Here is a 23,790-nt window from a genome sequence, read left to right on the forward strand (position 1 = left end):
GAGGGTGTGTGCGCCAGCTGGAAGAGCACCCTGGCCTGCAAGCACGGGGTGTTCTGTGCTTTCTCCCAGAGCTCCTGTGCTGACCCACCCCCACCCCTGCCCCCCAGGCCCCTGGGGAGTCCCATGGCCCCAGGCTACGGTGGGCTGAGTGAATCCCAGAAGGCCAGGCAGGGATTTTCAAACACACATCTCCACACGGTGGCACTCAAAGAGATCAAAATGCATTTAATGTGGTCTAGTCTCGTGGCCTATGTCTTTAGATACCGCTATGTATTGAAAATAACATGAAAATTCTCCAGTTTCACCATTTAAAATAGATTTGACATTCTATGACCTCACGCAGGGCAGACACCCCTGTGCAGGGCCTCCTTCCCATCAGGCCCGCTCCCGCCCCCGGCCCCTCCCAGGACCCTCGGGCAGGCAGGGACCGGGCAGCACAGCACCAGCAGGCACGGGGGGGCGGCCACCGTGTTCGAGGCAGCACGCGCAGGCGTGCACACGGACACACCGTTTCCACTGACGTTTCTGTGTACACAGCCCTGGGACCTGCACACGCTCGTGCACTCCCATACACACTGCCCCCAGCAGGCAGGCACCAGCCCTACTCACAGAATCCGGCACAACTGCCACACACAAACGCACCACACGCACGACGTCTTCACTGGGCCAAACACACACACACATACGCCATCCATATGCAAGCACTCACCTCGGATGCCATGTGCTCACACACATGGGAAGATATTACCTCATGCCCAAGTACACAAAAGCCTCACACTGGCACACACATTCCATGCATTCCCATATGGATGTAATCCGGGCAGAGGGCAGTGGGGCTACTGAGTTCCGCTGTGCCGATGTCCCCAGCCGGCATCCATCCTGAGTGGTGTGTGCCCAGCCTTGCAGCCTGGCAAACATTTAAACCAATGCCCGCGTGTAAAACACACACTCACAAACATACCTGTGGGTAAATATACATACAACTCTGAGTCTGTGTGTATATGCACACACGGACATCCCACGTGTGTACATCATCAGCCCAGATTCACACACATATGGAGATCATCGTGGGCACACATTGGTACAGCATGCCCACGAACGGTGAATCCACACGCTCATGCACTCAGGCAAAGCCACAATTGCACATATTTCCTTGAACAGCAATGAGATGATTGCCCATGCAAATGCACGCACTTGGGTGTTCACACACTCACACTCACACACACGCTGCCAGCACGGCCCCTTTCCCACATAAGCAGTTCCATGTCTCAGGGAGGAGGGCACCCAGGCCACCTTGGCTGGCTCCAACAGCCACACCTCTCGGTTCAGGTTGTTAAACTTCCTGGAAATCCCATTGCCTGAAAGGGCGAGGGTGGGAGTAGATTGGAACACACACCTGCACAGCACACAGACCACACTCCATGTACACACAGATGCACACGCAACCAAACACACACCACACACTCAAGTGCACAAATGCTCCCTACTCGCCTGTGCTCGGCACACGCACCGCACGTGGCATGTGGCACACTCAGAGGGCTAACATGCACACACACACACACACACACACACACACACGGGCACCCCGCCCCCCCCCCCCCCCCCCCCCGGCACACACTCCCCAGGGACGACGTAATCCTTGCTCTGCGAGCACACACGGCTCCTCCCATCCACCCTCCCGTTTCAAGTGCACTAAAGAGGGAGACTATTTTGGTCTTTAGCACAAGCAATAAATAAATAAATAAATACAGGGAAGGAAAAAAAAAACGGGCAGAAGAGTCTGAAAACGCAGCATCTGCCTTTGGCGAGAGATGAAAGGCAGCCCAGGGCTGCTCTCCCGCAGGGTCTGGGGCTAAACCATCCAGCCTGGGCCTGAGAGGAGGTGCACCAAGTCACCCAACGTCCCTGGGCTCTGCTCTGCATGGTGGCAGTGGAAGCCTGGCTCACCAGCCCTGGAAGGATCTCCAGCTGCTGGGCAGAGCAGGACACAGGCCCCTCTGCCAGCCTCAAGTGACTGGGGTCCCCTCATCCCTCCCTGGCTCAGCCTGACAATCTAGGGGGTGGGCAGGGAAGCCGTCCCACATCAACTCTACCCTTGCCCCTCCCACCCCCCCAGAGCTAAGATGGAGAAAGGCAGCCAGGCTCAGGGCTGGGAAGCCAGGCCCCGGGCTGGGAAGGACTAAGGCCCCTCCAGCAGATCCTGAGAGGAAAGAGCTGACTCCACTGCTGGAATTCCCCCAGCCAGAAATGAGGGTGGAGTCTGAGGCTAGGGCACAATGCTGAGAGTCTGACACCACTCAGGGCACGGTCCCAGGGCGCCTGTGTGTGTGTGGAGGGGGGGCGGGACTGATGGCTCATGCCCAGACCCTCGAGGTCCTCTGGCCTCAGACCAGGTCTCCAGCTGCCCTGGGGGTTGGTGGAGGAGGAGGGGAGAGGTAACAGCCCCCACCCCAGGCCCCTGGCTTCTCCCTGCCTCCCAAGACCCACCACTCACTTCGTGACCTTGAAGTCTCCTTCCATTTCCCCGTTTGTGCGAGAGTCCTTGGTGCCTAGCTGTCTCAGAGAGGGCACAGGTTGGAGTGGCCTAGGCAGGCAGGCTGAGGAGACATGTATGGGCTTTCTAATTAAGGACTTCCTTACAGGCCTGGTCATTGGAGAAGACAGAAATCTTAGCTGTCCTGGGAAAGGCCTGGCCAGCTCCACCCCTGCCAGCTGTGTCCTCTGCCAAGAACAAGCCCATGTTGGGCAGTTCCTGGTCCAGGGCCCTGCTTTGGGGCCAGCAGAGCCAACAGCTCCGAACTTCCTCCTGACGAGGGGGCCTGGAAGCAAGTGCCACTCCCAGTCATCTCAGCTGACAATTCCACACCTCTTCTAAGATCCTCTGCCATTCAACAGCGGAGAAGAGCCTGGCTGGGACCTACCTGGGCTCCCTTGTGCTGTCCCAGGTGCAAGGAGGATAGCCCAGCCTCTGCAGACAGGCTGGTGGGGACTTCATGGTGGAATCGGGGGCAGCTGGGAGGACGAGCGAGTCCGATAACAACAGAAACAGCTGGAGCTGGCCCACCTGAGGTCTCTAAGGCACGACTCACACTGGGGTCCCGTGGGAATGGGGCTGATCTGCTTCCTTGTCGTCCGGGAACCGGCCCTCCCTTCCCACAGAGCCATCTACTCCAACATTTTCCAAGTGTCCCTCACTATGGAAGGGTGGAGGCTATGAGGCAGAAAAGGAGAGAGAAGTAAAACAGGAAAATCTGGTGGATGGGGGGAGAGCGGGCCCTCCACGGCAGGCAGGTCCCATTTCCAGCCCTGAGACGCACCTCTAAGGTACAAAAGTCAAACCCGAAAAGCTCAAAGTAGTTTTTTCCCAGCCCCCACCCCCCACCTCTATGACTCTGGAAAGCTTTTATGATGATCATTAACATGGTCTTGGTTTTTCTAGCGCAAATATCACCTGGTCCGCCGTGAGCATAAGGAACCACGGATGAGCACCGTGCTTGCGCTTGCGGACTGTGCCACCTGGCACGCGCGCGGCCTCCACAGAGGAGAGGCCTGTCCAGCCTCGGGGAGCCTCGTGGGGCCTCCATCTACCTGCCTGCATCTCGGAAGACCAACGGAATTCTAACTGTCCTTTTTTTTTTATAACCCCCACAAATCAAATTTTTTTAAATCACATGTTAAATTTTTTTTTTTTTTTTTTTTGTAAACAGTCTTACTCAAGCTAAGGTTGAGAAAGCCAAAACTGGTGTTTCTCCCCAAGTTAAAAACCAGTGAGGTGCACTGCAGCCTGCCAGCATTGACCCACAGAGGCTGGATGGCTGTCCAGCCACTTCTGGGCAGGCTGCTGTTCTGTCATCAGGCAGAAGCCCCTGGCTCCTGGCCCGGACCCCCAGAGGTCACCTCTCTGCCCCTGCACCTGCTCCGGCCTCTGAGGCCAGGGGCGGCCCACTTTGGCCGCCCACTCTCCCGCCAACCTTTCCAGGCCACTGTGAAGGAACATAAAACATCTAAAACGCTACTGAGTCTGCAACCGGGGCACCAGGCCCATTCTGCTCAAACCCAGGGCCCTCGTGGGACGCCGGGCCTCTCCCTGGCGGGGCGGATGCTGCACCTTGGCCCATGGTGGCTCAGATCTCTGACTCCCGTCTGTAAGGCCGCTGCTCAAGGACACCGACACCACCACCACCACCACCACCGCCACTACCACCACCACTGGCCTGGGGTCTGTCAAAGTCATGCCGAGCCTGGGGGCTACGGCCATCCTGGCCTCCATCGGCCTCGTCTTCCTCATCGCGGCTCAGGAAGGCTAGCTCGTTCTCATAACAGAAGGAGTTGGCACTGGGCAGCAGGAATTTGTTCTCCACCAGGTCCTTGGCGCTACAGCGGGGTGTGGAGGGCACCTCGTAGGTCTTGTGGAAGTGGGAGTAGTCGATCTTGTACTGGTTCTTCTCCTCGAAGAGGACAGGCTCGAAGCGATGGCCCCACAGGATCTCGTTGGCCAGGTAGGAGCTGCGGGCCTGCGTGGTCATGGCCGTGGCCTCCACCATGCCCTCCAGGATGACCACGATCTCGAAGTCGTCGGTCTCCAGGTCCTGCCGGCTGATGCCAAACAGCGGGCTGGCCTCATCAATCTCATGCAGGATGGTGATGGGGGACACGAGGAAGATGCGATCGAGGCCCTTGTCGAAGCCAACGTCGATGTCGATCTGGTCCAGTGGGATGTACTCGCCCTCCTCGGTGACCCTCGGCTTGATGAGCTGGGCACGCACGTGGGCCTCCACAATGTGGCTCTTCCTCAGGTTGCCCACTCGCCACATGAGGCAGAGCTTGCCGTCGCGCAGCGCCACCACGGCGTTGTGGCTGAACAGCAGGGTCTGCGCCCGCTTCTTGGGCCGGGCCATCTTGGCCATGATGGCGCCGATCATGAAGGAGTCGATGATGCAGCCCACTATGGACTGCGCCACCACCATGAAGACGGCCACCGGGCACTCCTCTGTCACGCAGCGCAGCCCGTAGCCGATGGTGGTCTGCGTCTCAATGGAGAAGAGGAAGGCGGCCATGAAGCCGTGGACCTGCATCACGCAGGGCGTGCGGCCGCGGCCCTCGGCCGGCTCCAGGTCGCCGTGGGCCACCGCGATCACCCAGAAGATGATGCCGAACAGGAGCCAGGAGGCGAGGAAGGCCAGCGAGAAGATGAGCAGCATGTAGCGCCAGCGGATGTCCACGCAGGTGGTGAACATGTCGGCCAGGTAGCGCTGCGACTTCTCGTCCATGTTGGCAAACTCGATGTTGCACTGGCCGTTCTTCTTGACGAAGCGGTTTCGGCATCGGCGCCGCGTGTGCACCTTGCCGTTGCCGAAGCCGTTGGCACCCGACATGGTGACCAGGTGCAGCCCGTCCTCCTCCGATGACACGATACTGTAGGGGTTGGCCCTGCCGGCCGAGGTCATCCCGGGGCTGAGGGGGCCCTGGCTCGCCCCCGGGCCGGCTCTGCGGGGGGCGGCTCCTGCAACAGGGACGACAGCGGGGCTGGCAAAGCAGGACACAGGCCCCCGCCTCCGCCCCCACCCAGAGCCCTCCGACGTCTTCACCCTAACTCGCCCCCCACCGAGCTCTCCATCTTCCCTCCCCAGCCAGCAACTCACCCTCCTTCTCGGTGTGGAAAAGTGACACTCGGTCCCCCCGGGAGCTCTGGCCGCGAAACCCCAAAAGCTCTGCTTTCAAAGTACATTTAGGATCCTACCTCTTCTCCCACTGTCACTGCCTGAGTCCCCGTCATCACCCACCTGGACCAGCATGGCGGCCACCTCGCCAACCACTATGCTCCCGCCCCAACCCCGGTCCAGAGGCAGCCAGGGGGAGCCTGCCATCCTCGGCTCGAGGCCAGAGTCCCTGCTGGCACCCACGAGGCCTGCATGAGTAGAGTCCAGGCCCCTCAGATCTCAGTTCCCAGGCTCTTCCTCACTCGTGCTGTTGCAGCCCACCGTCTCCACGCTGTTCCTCCAGCCTGTCCTGCATGCTCCCCACCCAGATGTCCTCCCATTGCCTCACCTCCCTCAGTCCTTGGCCACAAGGCCCCAAAAGCATCTCCAGAGGCCTTCCTGCACCTTCCGGAGACTAACCCCTCACCCAGTTCCTCACCCCAAATCATCGACTTCTGACCTAATAATAGGAATAGGAATGACATGTACTGGGCGGGTTGCGCTTACCCACCACTCCCACCATGAGACACACCACTGGCTACCTGAGCATAGTGAGTTTGCTGTTTTGTTCACTGCAGTCTCATCCCCAGAGCCTAGAACACCAAGGACACCCTCCTAATGTTCATGTGCTATGCTCCGAGGCACCCAACTCTCGGCACTCATACACCATGCCCTCTGCCTCCCCATCAGAAGCTAGGAGGCCGTCCACAAATCAGCATCCAGAAGGATCACTGACTAACTGCAGCCCAGGGGCCTTCCCCATGCCTGCCTTTCTCAGCTCTACAGGACAGAGCATAGGGAGCACTCAGAAGCGTCACTATCCTCGGCCCACTCAGGGGAGCACTTGGTTGGCTTGCTGCACACACGTATACACACACTCATGCACACCAAGAAGTCTCAGACACGCCCCAGGGCATAACACCCATAGTTGGACAAACACTGCTCTCGTGGCCACTAGCACACATTCAGCCCTCAGAGAGGCTGGCAGCTGCCCCTCCCCCACTGCCCCACTGGCTCTGGGCTGGCCTGTCGGTGCCAGGCTGAGGCATCTACTGTGGGCGCTGAGGCCATCTGGCCATTAGCATTAGGGCTGCAAGTGCTCAGGCCCTCAGCCTGGCTCAGCCGGGGCTGGGCTGGAAGGAGGGGGAGAACCCTGGCTAGCTGGCCTGGCTAGCGTGTTGAGGAGTTAGGCATATTCCTCCCCACCAATGGGGACCCCATCCACCCCCAGTGCCCACCTGGTCATACTAGGACAAGGTGACAAGGCAGGGAGCCCTAGAGTACCCAGAAGACAGTAGGCCTCAGTTAAGAAGGTCCCAGGACAGCCTGGCCACAAGCAGACAGGCAGGTGGCTGGGCACCCACCAGAGACCCAGAAACTGGAAGTGACATGGCCAGGAAGAAGCAACACTGATTTAGCCCTGGTCTGTGTAACCGGGTGCAGCTAGAGCCTCAGAGGGAGCGTGACATCTGACTTCTGCTTCAAACACCTGGGAGACAGGTGAGGGAGAAGCCCACATGACCAGCCAGCCTGCAGACCCCTCCTAGAATCTGTCTCTGTTGCCATGGGCTTCTGGATCCCCAGAGCGGGCACGTATACAACTCTCATGGCTATTCCTGCCCACTCCTCAAGCTGCAGAGAGAGCAGGCCAGACATATTAGCAAATGGTCTTAGCTTATCCTCTCAAAACCCCAAGAAGGGGGGATCCCTGGGTGGCTCAGCGGTTTGGCGCCTGCCTTTGGCCCAGGGCGCGATCCTGGAGTCCTGGGATCAAGTCCCGCATCGGGCTCCCGACATGGAGCCTGCTTCTCCCTCTGCCTGTGTCTCTGCCTCTCTCTCTATGTCTATCATGAATAAATAAATAAATAAATAAATAAATCTTAAAAAAAAAAACAACAAGAAGGTGACTGCTATTGTTATTTCTACTCTGAATGGAGATTCAGAGAGGTTAGGTGACTTCCCCAAAGCCACACAGCCAATAAGCAGGAGAGCTGATATTCGAACCAGTTCATCTAATGCGAGGTCTCCTGCTGTGGGGCCTTCAGGCTCTGCGGGGGCCTCTTCTCACCCTGCCATCCTCCCCCCAGGGCTACTCCAGCTGACCACCTCACCACGGGTCTAAGGAGCTGAGGCCCGGGGCTGTAACGGTGGACGCTGCTTCCGCCCAGGCCAGGAGGCAGGGAGCTGGTGGCTGTGGGGACCCCAGGTACTGTGCCGATGGCTCAGCCCCAGATTCCTGGACCCTCGGGAAAGAAGTGTTCAGGGCTGGGGTACTTAGATGCTGGCGGGAGGCCACCAGACCGCAGGGGGCAGGTTTATGTGACCTGGAGGCCTTGAGGGATGTCCAGCGGGTCATGGCTGCTCCAACTGGAGCTCTAAGCAGCTGGAGGCCTGCAAGGGACAGAATTGGAAGAATCAAAGGCCGGAGAGCCCAGCCTGGCACGTTGCTCCCATCCGCTGGGGAGCCTCGCACCCGGCCAGATTCCAGGCAGGTGAGGGAGCTGCAGTGATTCCTGGTGTCTGTGCCTGGGCTGGGCAACTGGGACCCACCCAGACCGTGTCACACAGGCTTGGGAACCCCCTCTTCCATTGGTGTTCCTCCTCAAACCACACAGAAAATCAACAAAGTCACGTTCACACTCTGCTCTGCTGTTTCTCAGCTAGAAACTGAGAATATGAGCAGTCATTGTCCAAAGGCACCCAGAAACTAAGGATTACAGCGACTTGGCAGTTCCCTGTGTAGATCCAGTCCTCAGCTTCCTGTAGCCCCACTCTGCCGTGCGTGTGTGTGTGTGCGCGCGCGCGCGCGCGTGTGTGTGCGTGTGTGTGTGCGTGTATGTGGGTGTGGGTGTGGGTGTGTTGCTAGGGGTATGAGGAGCCCCTCCCAGGCTCTTGGTGAGTGCAGCACCACAAAGAAATACCCAGAAGAGGGCCCATAAGTAGAAACCCCAGCACTACAAACTTGCCAAACGTCCCAAGGACACTCCATGCACACAAACGCAGATGTGGCAGGAAGTTCACACAGCTGTGGAATCTTTAAAGATTCGGTTTAAGAAATGTGGGACAACATCCTCAACCAGGGACATGCAGGCCTCTTTGGCTCTTGCTCAATGGATGCATACGGTTAGATCAGGTAAGAAATATTGTTAGATTTGTTTTGCTAGAAGAGGCCTCAGCAAGTTAGGAGGCCAACTTCCCATTTCCTAGATCTGAGAACCTGTCCCAGGTCACACAGCAGCTCATGGGCTTGGATAAGACATTAAAGATGACAGCTAGGATCACTGTTGGCAGATGCCTGGCTTGGCCAGAGGGGATCCCAGGCCTTCTCTGGAAGGGAACAGGAGAGGCGCCCCAGGGTCTGCTACCTGAACTAGACGATGTGACTTCCGCACTGGAGATAGGGAGCGAAGTGAGTCCGGCAGGCAGAGAAGGGGTGGTGAAGAGCGTGGACCCAGATACCTCTGAGTGATGGAGAAGCTGTCCCCAGCCTGGCTGTCCCTTGAGCCCACTGCCCTGTTGGCCACGGCATCTGTGGACACCGACTCCGAGCCACCAGGGTGTTCAGAGCACGACACAGCTTGGGCTGGGAGCTTTTAGAGAGGCAGCTCCCACATGACCCAAGGTGGGGCCCAAGAATCACCAGGAGGTGCCTCCGGATGGAGCAGAACACCCCATGCCCTGTCCCCTGAGGCTCTGGGCACCTCAGGTTTCAGTGACATCCGGGAGGGAATGAGGGCCAGGCCTGGGCCCACATTCTCAGATGTCAAGAAGCACTAACTGGAAGAGCCAATGGAGGGAGCCCAGAGCAGGAGGGGCTTAAGCACCCTAGGTCCCGGGCCTTTCAGTTGGCCAGAGTACGTTGAGAGGCAGGAGTGTAGTGATCAATACAGACCAAGTGCTCACTACAGGCCAGGTCAGCTTCTAAGAGCTCTAATTATCTCCCTTAATCCCTTCGACAACGTTATGACTATGAGCTCCATTTTCCAGATGAAGAAACTGAAGCTCAGAAACACTGAGTCACTTGCCCAGGATCACATGGCCATGAAGCAGCAAGTTTCCAGACTAGAGGGTGGGAGAGAAGCCAACCCCCACCACCCCCAGGGCCGGACTGTAGGCGGGACATGAATTCCCATCGCAGGCCTCCAGGCCCTTGCCACACCGCGTGGTGAGAAGACACACAAGCAGCCCCCAGCCTCGGCACTAAAAGCAGACGGAAGCCTGTCAGCAGCAGCCCTGACCCCGGGCCACTCTGCCCTCGCTTCGAATGTCCAGGGATGGGGCACTCACCGCCTCCTGCTCAAAGCTGATGACCAGAACGAATCCCTGGAGATCACCTGGCTCAGGGAAAGCCAGCGTGTGACCCACATGCACTTGGCACCTCCTCGTCTAGCCCGTCCGTGCCCGTGGCAGACGTCGCTAACCCGCCAGAGAACCTCTCGCATGTCCTGGGAAGGCCTCCGAGCCTGTCCTCATCTAGTACATACCCAGCAGGTTTCGCAAAAGCGCCTGAAGGCTCCCATCTTTACTTTGTAGACAGGAAGAAGGGCTCCCCTGTTAGGTCACATAGCAGGACATGAGAGGCAGGCCCGGCCCGGAGAGCGCACCGCAGCGGGGCAAGCACCTCACCGGCAGTGGGGAGCCCCGAATCCCCCTCCCCTCCCCAATGCACAGACCGCTTTTGCCCACAGCACACCGCACAGCCTACACGCATTCGGGGTCAGCACCGCACAGCTTTTCTGTGCCAAACCCATGCTAGGTGCAAGGACAGAAACAGTCACAATAAGTTAGCGTGACGCCGGACGTGGTGGGTGTGCCGCCCGCGGCCCAGGCCTTCCCCACTCCTGGGTGCTCATTTCCAGCCACTACTAACCCTAGTCTCTGCCCGAAAGCTCTCTCTGGCCACTGGTATACACTCTGCTCATGCACTGGACAGGCAGGGAACTAATGCCCCCAGAGCAACCTTCCTGGAGGGGGCAGCTCCCTGCCCCTGACAGCCATACTCTGGGGTGCCTGTTCTATCCTACCTCCCCAGACCCTAGCCTTGCCTCCGGGATGTCCCACAGCACCATGTGGCCAACATGGCTCCTCTTCTCCCAAGCCTCTTCACCTCCCCCTCCTTCCCCTCATCCTCGCCTTTCTCACTCTCTTCTTCCTTTCTTCCTTGTCCCTCCTTCCATCCCCCTCCTCTGACCTCCTCCTCCCCCTTTCCCTCCTCATAGAGTCTTTTGGTAACCTGTCACTTCCCCAGTTGCCTGAGCTGCCAGAAACCTGGTCTTCTCTCTCTCCTTCAGCCTTCATATCCACTCCGTCACCAGGTCCTGCCTGTGTGGTTTGTCTCCTGAACTGCCAAAGCTGTCCACCATTTGCTCGCCCACATCCTCCTTCCAGTTCAGGCCACTCCTGTCTGGACATACCAACAGGCCTCTAAGGGCTTGTGCTGTGGCAACCCTCTGCCGCATGTGGTCCAACTCCCAAATCATACCTAAAATGAATGCTTAGAATCCTCCCACTTGTCAGGGATCATCTGAAGGCCACCATTGCCACAGAGCCCTTTTGGATCCTCTGGCCCTGGGCTTTTCCTGTTATGACCAGAAGGCCCTTCTACCTGGTATAAGAGTTGACCTTGCCCAGGCCGCATTTCTGGCCAACCTCAGAGGCCTACACGGCTGGTACAGGCCTAGCCCAGAGGGGACACCCAGGAAACGCTCATTGTCCAGATAAAAGGCTGAGGGAATATGCAGCGGAATAGCAGATGGATGAGGAGCACGATGGAACAGTGCATGAGGTGACACATATAAATACAGATGGGTGGTGGTACACATGATGAAGACATGGCAGATGGATGAGTGGATGGGTGGGAACCAGAAAGATGAATGGCTTAAGTCGACAGAAAATCATTCGATGGTTTGGGTGCATGAAGAGATGGATAGATAGATGGACAGGTGGGTGGGCAGACAGATGGATGACTAGATGGATGGCTGGGGGAGGGAAGGACAGATGGGTACTTGGGTGCATGGATGAATGGCTGGGATGGTGAGTGAATGGTTGGGAAATGTGTGAATATGTGGAAGTGAAGATGGCTAGGTGGGTTGGGGAAATGAGTGGACAGGTAGATGGCAGACACATGGGAGGATATGTGGAACTAGTGTACGGACAATGGGTGAATGAGAGGCTGGGGAGGTAAATGGACAGAGGAGTATTTAGTTGAGTGGATGGCTAGATGGGTAGTAGATGGGTAGATGCACATCAGTGACCTTCATCTTACCTCTTGAATCCTATCTTCTAAGTAACGGTGCTGAGCAGGCAAGTGGCTGTCTTCAAGGCTGTGTCAGCAGCAGCTTCCATTTCCTGCACCCCAGCTGGAGAGGAATCGGTCACTAGAAGACCCTAAAGTCAACAGAACAAAGCCAAATTACTATAGATGGTACTGCTCTCCTCAAAAGCAAGGGTTCAAAAGTCTGAAATTTCCAGCTGAACCCCCACTTCTGCAGCTTCCCTCAGGGTCCCATGGGAGGTAGAAGAGGCCTCCAGCCCACACCTCTGATACCCACACCTTCGCAACTTGGAGTACCTACCAATTGTCAGCCACTGTGGTGGGTGTTTTACAGAGATTAGCTCACGTCATCTTCACAAAAACCCCACTTGGTTGGAACTATTGTTGGTCTCATTCCAGAGAGGTGGGTAATGCGGCAGAGGAACTCAGGTCTCTATCATACCATACTCCTAGCCACCACCTGCAGAGCCCTCCCAATGCAAACCCCAGGGTTCAAGTGTGGATGGACAGAAGGACAGACAGACAGATGGATGAATTATGGATGGAGGGTGGGTGGATTATGGGTAGGGGAGTGGGTGTGTGGTTGGGTGAGTGGGTGGATTACCAATGGGTGGGTGGGTGGATTATGGATGGATGGATGATGGATGGATGGGTGGGTGGGTGTGTGGATGGATGGGTGATGGATAGTGGGTAGAGAGATGAGCAGGTAAATGGATGGATGGATGAAGTGGTTGAGTGAGCGGGAGAGATGAATAGACAGATGAGTGGACAGGTGGGTAAATGGCTATATGGATGAGTGCATGTCAGTAGCTTCTCAGAGACTTGCCTTGGGCATTCGTGCATCCTGGGTGGTCCCAGCAACCCACAAACGTCATTTTCCCACTGTCAAAGGAGCCCCCTACTTTTCCCCCAGTATGCTGTGTGGCGGGAAGGGGCTCCATGAATTCCCAGAGGCAAGCCAACTTGCCTGGCCCTTCTCACCTTCCCCCACCTCCCAGCCACTGAGGTCACGGGCCCCACCCCGTCACAGCTGAGCTGGCTGTAATCCACAGTCGCACTGGCTTTTCTGGCTGGGATCAAGGAACTGTGGGTGAGTCAGCCCCACATCATAAGCCTCCTGGGGCAGGTGACAGCAGTGGGTTTAGAGGCACACAGACCTAGGTTCAAGTCCACTGCCTGTCACAAGCTGTGTGACCTTGACTGACTCACTTCTCCCTACTGGGCGTCTGCTTACTCCATAAGGGAATGTCCTGCTGGTCCTTCTTCACCTTCCAGACTCTCATCTCAACTGGGACAGAGTCCCCGTTCTCAGCCCCCCACTTCCCTGTCCCTCATCATGCCCTGAGCAGATGCCATAGGTCTGCAGGGTGCATCTCTTAGCCCTCATAATTTTAAAGTGGTGGGGAGATTGAGCCTTAGGGCAGCTCCACTGTAGAAGCACGTCACACAGCTGGGAATCTCCATGGCTAGGACCTGTGCCCAAGTCCTTGATCTTATGCCCTGCCCCTGGAATGGGCTTACACCGTGCCCAGCCCTGAGGGCTTAGCTCCTGGCTTCGTTTATTCCAGCCCTCACAGCCCCACTTTGAAGGAGCGATGCCTCTCCTGGCTGGCCACACAGGGAAATCGGGGCTCAGGGAAGCTAAGTCACTTGCCCTAGGTCACCCTGAGCTGGAATTCCAAAAAAGGAGATGTCATAGGGAGATGGGAGCCAAAGAAGTTTATAGGGAGAAGGAAGTGAGACAGCCTGCCCTCCCCACTTCCTGTTGGTCACCTGTCACCTGACCTGCCCCAGGCTCTCTTCCCCTTGCTCCTGATGCCCTAGCCCCTAAAGGGGCCTCTCCAGACCACAAATCCAGCCACATTTGTTCTCACCTGCGAGGTGGGCAAAATCAGCTCCACTCTACAAGGAAACAGAGGCTCAGAGCAGAGGAGTGACTTGCCCAAGGTCACAAAGCTGCACTGGAGTGAGTGGCAGCTGGGACACAAGAACCCAGGTCTCTGGACACCCCGTCCAATACTGCCCCCCCCCCACCCCGGGATGGCCACAGCAGCCCATGATGTGAATTCAAACCCCTGAAGATCACCAAATGCCTTCCTGGGGCACGGGGCACAGTCCTGCCTGGGAGAGGTGGGGTGGGGGCTCGAGGCTGCCACATAACGCGGGAGCGGCCGAGCCCAGACAGGCCAGACTGGCCCTCAGACTCCCGGCAAGCGAGGGCAGGGCCGGGGGACACCGAGGCTCCCGACCAGCCCTGCCGGTGCCCGTGCCCGACCGTCAGCCAGCGCCGGGGCCGACACCGCCGGGGCCAGGGCCAGGCATTTCCCCTTCCTGAGGCCCCGCTTCCTCCTCCACAAAGCGGCGGATGCGGAGGCTCAGGCTCCGGGCACAGGGCCTGGACCCGAAGGGCCCTGCGGGGGGGCAGCCGGCGCGCACAGGCCTCCTGGAGGGGGCTCCGAGGGGGGCAGCGAGCCCCGAGCCCTCGTCAAGGGCCTGGCTGACCCCGCGCACGAAGGGCCCTTCCCGGGCCTCAGCCTCGTTTCCAAGGTCCGAAGAGCCCGCGACCTCGGGGAGCCCGCCCGGGAGTGAAGGCAGGGCCCGTCCGCGCGGCCGGGGCGATGCCGGGCCTCTGGGCGTCCCCGGGCGGCTTCTCCCCGGTTCGGAGCGCCCAAGTGGGGCTCCGGCAGGACTGAAACGCGGCACACACCCCTGCGGGCCCCCGCGGCCCACGTGATCCTCCCGAACGCCTCCCAACAGGCACCGAAGGGGAGCGGGGAGCGCGGCCCTGGCGCACACGGAGCGGAGCCTGCCGCCGCTCCTCTGGCCTGGGGTGCCCGGGGCGGGCTGACAGCCACTAGCCGCCGCGGCCCAGTGACGGGCCGGGACACACGGCTCCCGGGCACAGGCTGTGCCACATGCCCAGGAAGAGTGCACATCTGCCTTCTGGGCCCCAAGGTGAAGCTGGGGCAGGAGGTTCTGGCCCCCAGGACGGACGACAGTTCGTGCCAGGCACTGGGGAATGTTTCAGAGGGTATTTTTATCTTGAGAACATCCTTCTACAGCAGGTGAGGACTGGAGGGAGACAGGGTGTCCTTGGCCCCGAGCCCCTAGGAGCAGCAGAGGACAGAGGCCCCTGGGCACTCTCTCCTAGAGTGGCCATTATAGACACTGCTCCATCTCCAGTGTCCTGTCCCAGGGGCACGCAGAACCTAGAAGGTCTTAGGGGCTTCACAGGCCCCCAGCTCTGCTCCCACCCACTGTGTGACCTGGGGCAGGTGTCTGGCCCTCTCTGGGCCTCCCTCTTGCCACCAATCTTTGCTGAGGGCCTGCCACAGGCAGAGTCCTTGGACCCCAGGGGAGAGTCAACCCAGTCAGGGTGCAGGGGGGCTTCCTAGAGGAAGCAGCAGGAGAAATCCCGGGGGGAGCACTCAAGAGTCCCACTGAGGCTCTGCTCCTTACACACTGCGGTTTGGACAAGGCTCTCTCCATCTTTGAGCCTCCCCGTTCCTATCTAAAACCCCGGGGGCCAGCCCTTCCTAACCCAACATTCCAGATCCTGTGTGACTGAGATGTTGGGGCCACGCTGTGACACAGAAGACACGGAGGACCTGAGAGGTGCCAGGTATCATATTAACGACCTTGGACTGGATCTGAGGGCAATGAGGTGCCAGAAGGATATGTGAAAGTATGAGCTCTGGGGAAATATGGCCTGGGTTCAAATCCTATCTCTGTGCCTTCCTGTGTGACCTGGGGCAAGTCCTATAACCTCTCTGAGCCCATTTTCTCACCTGTAAAATGGTGGTAATAGTTTCCACCTCATACAAGTATTCAGCAAGTGAATACAGGGAGGCTGCCCAGCTGGAAATTTCCTGGTCCCCCACCACCCCCCACTGCCATCATCACATTATCTGAGCCCCAACTCACTTTAGAGAGGGGGCATAGGCTCCAGGCAGGCAAGAAGGAATAGAGGGAAAGAATGGGAAGGAACCCCAGGGGGAGGATCCCAGTGAGCAAAGGCACCATGGCCTCTATTCTTACAGCTGTAATTTTTCAACTTTCAACTTAATTGGACTCTCAGAGATTTCTTTTTTAAATTTTTATAAAGTTTTTTTTTAATTTTTATTTACTTGAGAGAGAAAGTGGGTGAGAGAGACAACGTAAGGGGAGAAGCAGAGGGAAAGGGAGAAGCAGACTCTCCGCTGAGCAGGGGGCCCTATGCGAGACTCCATCCCAGGATCCTGGGATCATGACCTGAGCCAAAGGCAGATGCTCAACCACTGAGCCACCCAGGCATCCCTTAGACATTGCTTAAGCACTCAGCATATGACAAGAAACAGCCTGGGACAAAGAAGACCACGAAAGAAAAGGCAGAAAATTCACCAACACAAACATATTTATGATGTTGCTTATCAAAACCTATCACAAGCAAAAAGGTAAATGAAAATGTGTTATAAAAAGGACTGTTGTGCTTAATATAGAAAGAGTTCTTATAAATCAACAAGAGAAAAGGGCGCGATAGGAATATTAGAGTGTAGAGTTGGGCTCTCCGCTGAGGATCATGTGACCCCCGGTGACTGATGACTCAGGAATGTGCATACCTCACAACCTCAATGTGAGATGGCCCCTCCCAGTGGAATGCCTTGAGCTGCCTTCCAGAACTCAATGCATCCTTCAAGCTCCAAGGATACTTCCTCTATAAAGCCTTCCAAGATTTCCCCGGGGTCCCCTGTTGCTCCTTGCTGAGTCTTCCAATGTCACGGGCCCTGGAACAGAGTGCCTGACTTTGGCTGAATACCTGGCATCGCATTAGAGAATGTTCCAGGTGGAATAACACAAACATTTTTGACAGAGGAGTAAATAAGGCACAGAGAGAGCATGGCCATGTCCAAGGTTACCATCCACGAGCTGAGCCAGGTGTCTTGCCTCTGGTCCCTCTGTGCTCCAGCCACCTCTTCCCTGATGAGCCCTCCAGACCTGCCTTGTCCCCATCAGGGAAAAGGCTCCACCTTGGGAGCCATATTTCTTCCTAACAGGCTGAGCCCCATGTGACGCCTGTCCAGGATAAAGCTGGGCAAATCAGAGCCTGAGACCCTGGCCTCAGTCCCCCAGTGACCCTAACGATCTGCTGAGGGGCACACAGAGACAGTTGTCTTTCTTCCCTCTTTTTTGCCTCCTTATTTGGTAAATGTAGCTTTATTTGGGGAATAGAAAATGCCCTGGGGGCGGGGGTGCTGATAGACCTCTGAGGGGCCTGGGGTTCCTTCTGGCATGGGCAGGAGGCTGAGCTCTAAGAGGAGGAGTCCAGAAAATAGAGGGCTTTCTAGAGGGACCAGCATTTCACACCAGCTTAGGCCTGGGAGCACTACCAAGGCCCCAGGCCTTCACATGCTCACCACAATGGCGCTTAACAGTTATGCACTCAGTCAGTCGGCAGGTATCTGCTGAGCCTCTGCGAGATGCAGATAGGGTGCCTGGGGCAATCCCCAGTGATTCCAGAGGCAGGGTGGGCAGTATCCTGGAGGTTTTTCAGCTTGCCTGAAGGACAACTGTGACACTTGACTTGAGACCTGCAGAAGGAGAGCATCTGTGAACTCCTGGAAGTGGGAAGAGCAACTGTGAAGACACGTAGTCTGGAATGTTGCTCCACGTGTTCAAGGACCCAGAGGGAGAGTGGCAGGGCTGGATTGAGTGTGCCAGGGAGAGGGCAGGAAGTAAGAGGGGACAGGATCAACTCAGAAAGAGAGAGCACCTGGTGGGGACACATAGCCCTCTGGATGCATGAGAGCCCCTGGGCCCCTTCTTCCTCACTGCCAGTGGCAGTAATAGCCCATGTCCCAGAAATGGTGCACAGAGGAAATGCTTCCCACCTCCTTGCCTTGCCACATGCCAGACCCTCTGCCCAATGTCTTCTCTTCCTTACCTTCCCTCAAACTCCTACACATCCTTCAACACTCACTTCAAAGTCTCTACCCCTTGTGCTTCCCTCTATCTTCAATCAGACCATGCTGGGTGGCAATTACGTACCCCTCTCAGTCTCCCCCACCAGGCCAGGGGCCCCCTGAGGCCAGGGCCCGGGTCTGACTGCCCCGAGCATGGGGCCAGGTTCTGGAAAAGACTAAGGAGGGCAATGGGGACTGAGCCTCAGGAGGCCCCTCCTGAATCTGCCACTGTGACCCAGGAGTACCCTTGAGCCAGCACTGCAAGACAGCAGGCAATATCTGCAGTCCATCCCAAGACCACTTCCGTCGGAACTTGTCATGGGATATTGCCCGGTCTGGCCTCAGTTTCCCCATCTGCCAAACGAGAGGTTCTTCTGGGTCTTATTCATTTTGTCTCAGGGAGAAGGCTGTGGCCTGAATGGGAGTCGCCCACCTCCTTCCCCATTAACTGCTCCAAGCAGTGAGGCCCTGCAGGGAGCAGGTGTCTGGCTGTCATCATCAGAGCCCCCTCTGAGCTCCAGGCAAGCCAACAGAACAGGAAATAGCAGCTCTCTGCCATGTCAGCATGGGGGCTCCAGGCCAAGCCTTGGGGTGCTGGGGGGTCCTCCCACCCCTCATGAGACCCTGCTGGGAAACATCACAATGCCTGCCTCCCCAGAACAGCCAGGTAGGTGGGGCTGAAGATGCAGGGACCCCTTTCTCCCTGCCACGGCCACGTAAACTGAAGCAGAGATCACAACATAGGCCACCTGTGTTGCTCCCCAAACCCTCATGAGGCCTGCCCAAGGACATGAGAAACAAAACAAATGACGGGAAAGACGGGGGTCGAGGGGTCTGGAGGACTCTGCGGGGCGGGGGCAGGGCTGTGTGGTCCCTGCCACACCAAGCACATTCTGGTAAGTTCCATGTTGTGGCCCCAAACTGAAATCCAGGGCTCTCCGAACTTGATGGGAGAAACACTTTTCCCCTTTTCTCTCTGCAAAGTGTACGGCTCCCTCTGTGACAAGTGGAGGCAGCAGAGCACAGCTGCCTGGCGCCCTGCGCAGGGGGTACTCGGGTCTCCCTCCGCTAGGTCTTGCTATCCAAGGTGTTATTAGGCAACAGCATGCTAGTTGCTGTAGCACCCGTTCCAACATCACGCGTCAATCAATAGTTCAGGTTTCGGGTTTCCTCTGTGGTCCTGTGTGGGTTCGCTCATGCATACAAATATATTATCCTGAGCGAGTGGGCGTCAAGGCACCCCGAGCCAGCCAGACCGTGACTGGGGCCTCATCTGGAAATGGTGGGGTTGCCTGGGCCATCTCGTTCATTCGTTCGTTCATTCATCCCTTCCACCAGCATGTCCTCAGCGAGCACCAACTCCAGAGACGCCCTGGACAAGGTGTGGTGTGAACAGGGTGAAAACTCTCGACCCCCTGGGTGTTCATAACAAGCAGGAGGAGAGACAGACATTCCAGAAGCAAAGGAACAAATGAAGAAGATTCGGGCTGCACTTGAGGGCTGTCCAGCCACCTGGGGAGGTGCGGTCTGGCCACCAGGGAGGAGGAAGCCAGGGCTTGTGAAATGGGGCCCCAGCAGGGAAGGCAAGTGCACAGGCCAGAGGCAAGGAGGGCTGGGCGCCTGCCTGAGGGAGGAGGGCCAGCAAGAGGAAGGGGGGCAAGATGAAGTATGAGAGGGCATGTGCGGAGCCTCCGCCTATGAGCCACCTAGGATGGCCCTGGTCAAACCCAGAGTTGCTGGGGAGTCCTTCCCAGGCCAGGAGCATGAACCTGAGGAATTTGAGGAATTCTCTGGAACACAGGGAACAGTACGGACAGCATCTTCTTCCATGCATTTTCTCACCTAGTCCTGGGTGAGGTACAGCTTGGCCCAATGTCACAATGAGACTGAAGCTCAAGATGGGAAGGGACCCATAAGCTAGAGGGCAACGGACGACGTTTTAACCCCACGGCTGCCTCATCCTGATCTCACCATCACACACGCTTTTGCAACCCCAACAAACTGAACTGCACACCCACCGTGCATCAGGCACACCCAACACTGTGACATACGCTACTATAATGCATCGGGTCAGTCCTCTTGACAGAGGCCAGAGATGGGCTCAAAGAGGGCAAGCACCTTGCCCATGGCCACACAGCTGGCCCGAGCAGAGGGGATGGGAATCCAGGATTTCCAGGGACATGGGAACAGAGAGTCTGGACTTGACCACACCAGCCTGGCCCTAAAGTCTCTAGGAGAAACCACAGTGTCCCAAGGGTCTCAGGACCGCCTCCCACAGTGAAACTTCCCTGGCCGTGTGCTGCTGTCTGCCTCTCCCTCATAGCCAACTAGTGCTGCGGGGAGGCAGGGGCTGCGGGGAGGCAGGGCTGCTGCTGGTGCCCAACCCATTAGGCTCTGGCTGTGCTATGTGACCTTGAGCCACTGGTCCTCTCCTCGCCTGTGTCCAAGAGGATAAAGTATGTTTGCGGGCATTTGTCTTGGAGCAGGATGTGTGAACATCAGGTTTCTGTCCAAGGGCAGGTGGGACAGCCACTGAGAACTCCAGGAAAAGCTTTCTCATATCTGAAGCTTTTATTTAGCACCTACTGTATGTGCCTCTCAACACTACTTGGAGACACTGCCTGGATCAGGCAGAAGAATCAGAGTCAGCACACCAAAGCCACAGGCCAGCCATTCCTGGAAGGCTGTCTCCTCCTCAGGCTAGGTATCCTGGAGAGGTCATGTGTATCCAGTGGGGGAGGTGGGGTATGCGGCCAGAAGCAAGGAGGATGATGAAGCTACTTCGTACCTCCATTCTCACGTCAGCATCTGACAGCTGGAGGGAGATTTTGGGGGGCTATAGATTCTTCCCACACTCTGCCCCTGCCCGTTCCAGCTTGCCCTGCCTCCAGCTTTAAGATACATAATTATAGGATTAATCCTTGCCTCCATTTCCATATCAGTTAAACAGGCCTAATTTTACTGCCTGCCTGATACAACTGGTGGGGAATTAATAGAGTTAAACTGTGCACAGGGCCCAGATCAGGGGTCCAGCACCCAGTAGGTGCTCACATGAGGCACATCCTTACATGGACATAAGGTTTGGGGTATGGGTGCATGTTTTTCTAGAAGGATCAGTGATGTGTAGGCACCTGACCTCCCTTTACATTTCCCCTTGAGTGAAGGATTTGGGAGCAGGAAATTTATTTGGGAAGTGATCCTGGGAGTGAGGAAACACAGGGGAAGGACGGCAGCAAGTCGGAGGGGTGCTGATGATCGAGTCCCTGCCAAGGGAACCCAGGCTCCAGCCCGCTGGTGCCTTGGCTATCCCCCCCAGGGGGCAAAGATGATCCCAGAGGGGTCTGTAGTGTTGTGGGAAGGAGGAGTTGCAGTGGCCTGACGGTGTCTACCCCACCAAGGGGTACAGGGCCTGGGAGGCAAGGGGGGCTGGGGGAGGAGTGACTAGGAGGTGTTAATTCCCAGGGCTGCAACTGCAGGCAGCTCTGGTGACCAGAGGAGGCACTCCTGCAGAGTTAGCGTGTGCACAGAAGAGGGAGATAGGAAGTGGACAGTCCCGGGAGCTTGTGTCTCACGCACGGCACAGCACACATGCGTGTAGCGTGCACGGCTCTGTGTGCCCCTGCTCCTCTGCAGGGGCACACGGGTCCCTGTGCAGTCTACTGTGTGTCGTGCACTGCACACACACACACGGGGCTGTGCTTTCCCAAGGACAGATCTGTGCTGCTGTTTGTGCTGGGGTTGGACACCACAGTATAGGTTCCTGTGTGTCTGCTCTTGCACACAGCTGTGTGTGTGTGTGTGTGTGTGTGTGTGTATTTTATATATAATGTTTAAGCTTTGTGAGGCATGTCTGCTCAGGGCAGGTGCACATGCACGCACTACAGTCCGTCACCCAACCCTGGTTGGCAGTGGTCATGGGATGGCAGAGATGGCCTGGTCACCTTGGCAACAGGGCAGGAGCCTGCTAAGCTGGGACAGCTTTGGTTCAAAGGAAAAAAAAAAAAAAAAAAAAACCCAAACCCCTGAACACAAAGAGGCTGGGGGAAAGAAAAGGAGGTGGAGGGCTGGGAGGGGGCAACGCTCAGCCCCTACCCCCTGGCTCTGCTCACGGCCCCCCCACCCCCACTGGGTGGTCCAGGGTCCCGTCGCTGAGCTAGCTGAGCGCTGCCGGGAGCCGAGGCTCAGGTCCACGGTCCCAGACGTGGCCCAGCTTGCTAAGTATCCCCCATGTAGGGCCCGTTTAGAATCCCAAGAGCCTCCCCCACCCCAGGAAGCAAGCAGGGACCAGGTGGGGCCATAGGCCCTGAGGGCCAGAAATGGGAGCCCACGCCCAGATTCACCGAGCCCCAGAAGAGGGCGCCCGAGGGAGACACTAGGCACTTTGTAAACCGGGGGACGCTGGGCCGGGCCCACACACAAGTCACCCTCTCTGGACAATTAGTGCGCTATCTGCACGCGCTGCCCCCCGGCCAGGCCATTAGCCCAGATCCTGCGATGGCTTATTCATGAGCCCCTCGCTGCGGCCCCGCCCCGCCCCGCCCCGCCCCGCCAAGCGCCGCTGCCCGCGGCTATAAATACCCCCAGAAGCCGCGCCCATCTGCTCCGCCGCCCCCAGGCCCAACCGAACCCCCACAGCGGCGGCCAACGGGGCCCTCAGGCAGGGCAAGTCCCACGTCCCCTTCACCCCGCCTTGTGAGCCCGGGCAGGACGGGGCTTTATCCTGCCCCCCCGCTGTGTCCTCACCAGGCCTCACCGGAAAGAGCCGCTCTTATCCTCATGTGACCGGTGAGGAAAGGGACAGTGAAGTCGCTTACCTGGGCCACACTCTGTCGGAGGCACAGGGGGGCCCCCCACTGGCAGGCAGCCCCGGCCCGACCTTTGGCCTCCCTGGGTCCAGAGCACCCCTGAGCAGCCTGTGCCGAGACCTCGGGCGGGGGACCCAGCACTCTGCACCTCGGCAGACCCTGACACAAGCGACCCTTACGAACCTACACAGAAGCCAGTAGGCGAGGTAGGTACTCGCATGAGCCCTGTTCTACACGCAAGGACACGGGGCTCAGAGAAGTGACGTGACTTGCTCAGGGTCAATGGCCGGGAATGGAAGCCAGGTGACCTTGAATGATCACGGGCTCTAATCCAGGCCTTGGGTGAGCCCACTGAGGTGTCTGGGGAGCAGCCCCTGGGAAAATGAGGATGGCCCAGTACAGTCAGTGCCCGCTGCGATCTGAAGCCACAGCCATGCAGGGTCCCCTCACCTGCCAGGGGGTGGCCCTACCTCAACGCCCAGAAGCCAAGGGGAGGCCTAGGTTGGCTGGCTCTCCTAACTCCAGCTGTCAACACAACGGCAGGTGTGAAGGACACTCGAATCAGAGTGCTACCCTCTTGTCATCGTCCTCATAGAGAAGGAGCCCCCATGCAGCCAGATAGGCCAGGCCTCATCAACGTTGGGCTGGGGAATTCTGGAAACCCCCTGACCACTCCCAGGGCATCCCCTAACCCCCAGCTTTCCCGGAGACCCGCGGGAGCGGAGCTGGCTAGAATCCCAAATCCTGCCAGACAGATTGGCCCCCTTTTCGGGCCTCTCAGCATCCTCATCTGTAAGATGGGCTCTGACGTGCCTCTGAGGCCTGAAGTGGGCATGTGAGGACTTGGTAGACAGCACAAGGCCCGCCTGCAGTGATCACCCAGCAAGTGGCCACCGTGCATTCACATTATTTGCAAAGCCCAAGGTAGTGCACCTGTTTGAATCCAGACTGCACAAGCTTTCCAGTGGGCCAGCTCTGGGTTCAAATTCCAGCTCTGTGACTCCCTGGCTACGTATCTGGGGCACCTAGCTGCCACTCTCTGAGCCTCAGTTTCCTGCCTGTCAACTGAGGAT

The 23,790-nt window shown here is 57.6% G+C and overlaps 1 protein-coding gene across 12 annotated transcripts in view; it reads right to left on the reverse strand.

Moving 5' to 3' along the window:
* Positions 1–1,595: 1,595 nt before the first annotated feature.
* KCNJ12 (potassium inwardly rectifying channel subfamily J member 12) overlaps positions 1,596–23,790 on the reverse strand; it is a 43,612-nt gene continuing 21,417 nt past the window's right edge. For 3 of the 12 annotated variants that reach the window (XM_072820774.1, XM_072820767.1, XM_072820776.1), the window contains exons 2-3: positions 11,965–12,086; positions 1,596–5,503 (exon numbers count right to left, since the gene is read on the reverse strand). In XM_072820774.1, the coding sequence (XP_072676875.1) occupies positions 4,125–5,447 (1,323 nt within the window). In that variant the 5' untranslated portion in view covers positions 5,448–5,503; positions 11,965–12,086 and the 3' untranslated portion in view covers positions 1,596–4,124. Of the gene's footprint in view, positions 5,504–9,986; positions 10,251–11,964; positions 12,087–12,274; positions 13,803–13,847; positions 14,321–16,571; positions 17,339–17,366; positions 17,541–19,754; positions 19,898–22,726; positions 22,746–23,790 lie in introns of those variants that run through there. The other 9 variants (XM_072820768.1, XM_072820765.1, XM_072820777.1 and 6 more) reach the window with 8 other exon arrangements.

This window comes from Canis lupus, chromosome 3 (genome assembly GCF_048164855.1).
Source record: "Canis lupus baileyi chromosome 3, mCanLup2.hap1, whole genome shotgun sequence".
Taxonomy (NCBI): Eukaryota; Metazoa; Chordata; class Mammalia; order Carnivora; family Canidae; genus Canis; species Canis lupus.